The sequence below is a fragment of the Sinocyclocheilus rhinocerous genome, unplaced genomic scaffold (genome assembly GCF_001515625.1).
Source record: "Sinocyclocheilus rhinocerous isolate Xijiao unplaced genomic scaffold, SAMN03320098_v1.1 scaffold271, whole genome shotgun sequence".
Classification (NCBI taxonomy): Eukaryota; Metazoa; Chordata; class Actinopteri; order Cypriniformes; family Cyprinidae; genus Sinocyclocheilus; species Sinocyclocheilus rhinocerous.
Genome location: NW_015657574.1, coordinates 554,769 through 559,683, shown reverse-complemented (window position 1 = coordinate 559,683; position 4,915 = coordinate 554,769). Strand labels below are relative to the sequence as shown.

Below are 4,915 nucleotides of genomic sequence, written 5' to 3'. Positions count from 1 at the left end.
CGCGTCTTCAGTGAAGCTGAACTCTCCTCCTGTCAGCATTCAATTCATATGGACCGACCGTCACACAGAGAACACGCGATCATGCAGGATACAAATGCACACTTCACAAGATCTCAACTAGATTCGACTAAGTCTGCAGCGTTTGTGAAATTAAATGTTCATTAGTCATTCAGAGATTTGTTTAAATGATATAAATGCGTATTTGCTGAATGCTGACGGCAAACGAGAAAGTATTATAATGTTTGCCTTTCTATTACTAATAATATTAAAGCAATCGTCATAATACTTTTTTGTATACCTTTTAATTCCTTTAACAGTCCTGTCTGATTATTAGATAGACTTCTATCCATATTAGACAGAACTGAATGACGACAGCGAACAAGAGGGAGAATGTGAGCACTGTGTGTTCAGGCGCTGCCAATCTCAGCACCGCCTCGAACACATCGGCCAAACAGAAAAAATTATCGGCCTATGCCGATATTTGAAAAATGCCAAATATTGGCGATATATCGGTTGACCACTAGTTTGTATATGATGATGATGATGAATACAGTACCAACACCTAAAAATACTACATTTACAAACTTTATAATATAATTATTATTACAGTTTTGCCAAACAATTGATTACACATTTCCATTGTGAAATACAATATAAGGGAGAGATCTTATGCCTATACTCTTCATGCATAAATGACCTATATCTGCCACAGTCCATTGAATGACATTCAGGATGCATGAGTAACTCTTATGTCAGCATATATTTCCTGATACCCACAATGTCTTACGCGTGCACAGTGCAATTAAAATGAACAAGTAAATGGCAGCCCATGAGGAGAAGTTATGCAATTTACTCTTTTGGGGATAATTAAACTTGTTTAATGTGAGATAGGGATGCACCGATACCGATACTGGTATCGGTATCGGGCCCGATACTGGTCTCCTGTACTCGTACTCGTTAAAATGCCCCATACCAAATGCCGATACCACACAGCAATACTCTTTTGGTTTCTGTACCCGATATTTTAAAAATTTACAAATGCAATAAAAATATTGGTATCGGTACTCGGTATCGGCAAGTACCAAAAATAAAAGTATCGGTATCGGGCGAGTACTGGAAAAAGTGGTATCGGTGCATCCCTAATGTGAGATAAAATATGCATATTTTTATCAAACATTTGTTGTACTCAAGAAACATAGCACGGAAAACAATCTGACAGCGTTAAATCAAATTCAGTAAATGACAAATGTTTTTTTAAGTGATTGCAAGGTAGTGAAACAGTACATTACTATGTAGTAAACAATCAACCTATCAATAACAAACAAAATTACAAATTAATCTCCAATCCAATTTACTTTTCATATACTATTTCGTTAGTATAGCTGTAATGTAACATGTCTTGCTCTATTTTAAGTTATGTTTTAAGCATGTTAACTGATTTCTAACAGCTCCTTCTTCTAAGCAATGTTTTATTTTTCTTGCTTTAAGCATGGCCTCCTGAGCTTCTTGCCATTAAAAGTTTAATGCTCACTATAAAATTAATGCTGTAGTCCTCTGAGGCCATTTTACTGTAGCTGCAGAGAGAGAATGCAGGGTCAAATTTACAGTTTATAGCTAATATATTACAGTGCAGCCATCATTATGCAGATATTCGACCAATCAATGACAATGCCACAATCAAGCTTTCCAGAGCACTGTGTAGTAAGATGATTATATGTTATAATAATCTAGATTTTCAGTACTCTTTGCAGTATTTTCTTTAATATCTTAGCACATGTTGTGGTAGTAGTTGACTTTAAAATACGATACTGTGCAAATAAAAACGGTGTTGAAACATCAGTGGCCTGGCTTGTTAAACTAGCTGATGCAATGACCTATGGAGCAGGAGCCTGAGAACTGTGTGCGTATGTGCGGTGGAAGTATTAACTTTTAAGAGGCTAAATTTAAACCCTGGAATGCAGAAGGCTTCCAGAACAACATAAACTCCAAATAAGCCCAGTGCTACTGTACTGGCAAATTCTACATCTGGATTTATAGAAGTTTGCCTAAACAACACTGTCAAGTCTCATTAGACCAACACTGCACATTGGATATTGTATTTCTTGCCATTTCTCTAAAGAGAGCTGCCAAGTCTAAAGTCTGAGACACTGTGAAACTATGTTTTTAGTTTTGTTTTTAATATTTACATTTACAATAAATCATATGTTTTGCCATGGGTGCTTACTCTTCACTTATTACAACTTGATTATATGCTGCCCACTATTGATGTCCTTCAGAGTAAATTGCCTTGATTATCTGAGCCTTCTTTCTGATTAAATAACAAACTATTTTCTACCAACTAAACAAAAAGAAGCCCAACAGAATGAATAACATCCAGATGCATATAAAATGCCCAGTAACTGGAGTGTGAAAACCATGCGACTGCGCAGTCACCCAACAGCAAAGACAGAATTGGGACACCTTTCACAGAGGTCTAGGGTGCATTAATGTCCGCTATTTAGTGAGACTGTAACCTTCACTGCCAGAGTTCTCACTCTAACGCTTTAACAGGGAAGTGAGATATGTCACACACCTGCCTCATGCAAGATGCTATAACATATACTGCAATAAATTGGTGTGATAGATTTGATCGATGTTGCATATGCAAATTAAAAGAATGCTGACAAAAATTCATAAAGACAACAACTCAATATATATTTTACACTTTTTATATAAGCATGCATACATGTATGTATTATTTAAGGCACTGTGTTCCAACCAAAACTGTGACTTGTCTCAATAATCAACTATTTCATTAGATGTCATGGGGCCTCTTTACACAGCTGAGTTAGGGCTGCTCTGTGCCTGCTCAAAATTCTGTATAAAAATGTAATGCTGGATAAAATCCAGACTAAATTATTCCTGCTCAGAGCCACTTTGGCCCTGAACATTGAAGTATACAGGTGTCATTTTTTGTAAATGCATTTATGCCACCTCTGAGCAGCATTAAACAGTCTGTGTAAAGATACAAAAATGCCAATTCAGGAGCACTTCTATACCACCTTTGCAGTGTAAATTTGGCAATAGTCGTGGAATCTGTACATAGTACAGGTAACCTTTATGCATATCAGACGACCGACCTAGGACAAGAAAAAGTTGTTGTTTTTTTAGATTTGTTCAGAAATCTTTTTTTTTTTTTAATGTTCATAAATGTAAAAAAAAAACAAATTAGCCTAGCCTTGTCACTGATAATCACAAATGCTGGTACAATGCCCCATCTAGACACCCTATTTGTATGCAAAATATCCTAGTGATGAACAGTTTGCAATTTAAGATATTAGCTGCTGAAATTGAAAATGTGATTTTTCTAAATTGCAGTGAAAAAATTATAAACAAAAGAATTAATAAAAATAAATTATTAATTGCTTTGTAAATAATGCACTATGCATGTCCATTTACACTATCCACAACTTAAACTATGGTAGAGTGTATGATTTTTAGAAAGTTAGTGTCACCTCAAATCAAACTGGCTAAAAATGCTATATTGCGAAATGGCATAGACTATAGTGCAGATGTACAGTAGGCAACATGGGACACACCTACAGTACTTGCAGACCTGAGTAGATGGTGGGATTTGTGACTACTTTGCAATTTTAGGTCTCTTTTGTTCAAATAATTGCAGAAAAATCAAAAATCATGATGAAGAAAATGCTGCTTGGATCCCTTATGAGTGTACATGACAACCTATAAAATATGGTAAGGAGACCACACAACACCTTTACCCAACTGCCTCTACATTTTCATAACTAACTAACTCCAGTGTGACAGTAATTCACACCACGGTGTCATATCCTATCATATCGTTTACACAGGTAACTGACATGCGCCACGGCATCTATGTAACCAATCTGCGTCTAACCACAGAAATAGAAAAGTCCTAAAGAAGGTGAGAGGATCGTATCAAATGTAACCGCGTGTGGGAGGACTTTATGAACACACAAACAAGGCACTTCTTTATGGAATGAAAAATATTGCAGAATTATTATGCTCGACAAACCGCGCACGAGCGCCAACTGGATTTATTTACTAATCGCGCGCTCAGTAAGGCGTTGGAGACTATTACAACAAACACAAAAACGTATTTGTTCCTTCTTAGACAGACATGCACATCACACTTTGCCTAAAATTAAAGTGACATAAACATAATTTGCCCTTGCACTGCCTGATGCTCATTGAATTCCCATTCACGCGCGTTGACTACAGGTGCGTCGCGAGCGCAAACTCGCACCTGACTCAAGTTCCAAATAAGGGAATAATACTCTAAATAGCCGCTAATAAGATATCTTGCTATTATATATGCGTAAGGATGCCAAATAAATCAATATGACCACTAATGGAAGCCCAACAGCGTTGCTTTAAACCCGGCGTACGAGCCAACATTTTTTATGTCTCAGCCTTACACTGTCTTTATCGTAATTAATCATCAAAAATGCGCCAAAAAACAATATTGCATTTGAAAAATAAAGAACGGTGTTTTTACTTACAGTTCGTAAGAACTGAACCTCATCTTCCCCTTCACCACCTTCGGCCATGGCTGTAGAAGAGCCTGCCTAGACTCCAAAAGCCACCACTGACAGCAGGCAGCGGAGCGGTGCTTCTCCTGTCCTGCCGATATTAGCATAGCGCTCCATCCACAGCCATATAGGGGAGAGCGGGCAAGCCCACTGCCGCTGCTGTCACTCACTCGCTCTCAATGCCAGTGGGGCACCATCACGAGGACGATCGCATCTGCATCACCTGCGTTGCTTCTATCAAACGGAAAATATGAGTGGGTTAAGTCAGCATGTAAAAAGACTCTGTATACTGCAATATTAAACGTCTCTCACAAACAGGCTTAACAGGTTGAATGTGAGAAGGAATGACGCTGTAAACGCTT

The 4,915-nt window shown here is 37.7% G+C and overlaps 1 protein-coding gene across 1 annotated transcript in view; it reads right to left on the bottom strand.

Annotated features, from left to right (window-relative positions):
- ryr3 (ryanodine receptor 3) overlaps nt 1-4,687 on the bottom strand; it is a 91,478-nt gene extending 86,791 nt beyond the window's left edge. Inside the window, exon 1 of the mRNA XM_016529249.1 lies at nt 4,524-4,687. Coding sequence (XP_016384735.1) covers nt 4,524-4,571 — 48 coding nt within the window. The 5' untranslated portion in view covers nt 4,572-4,687. The remainder of the gene's footprint in view (nt 1-4,523) is intronic.
- Between the last annotated feature and the right edge of the window lie 228 nt (nt 4,688-4,915).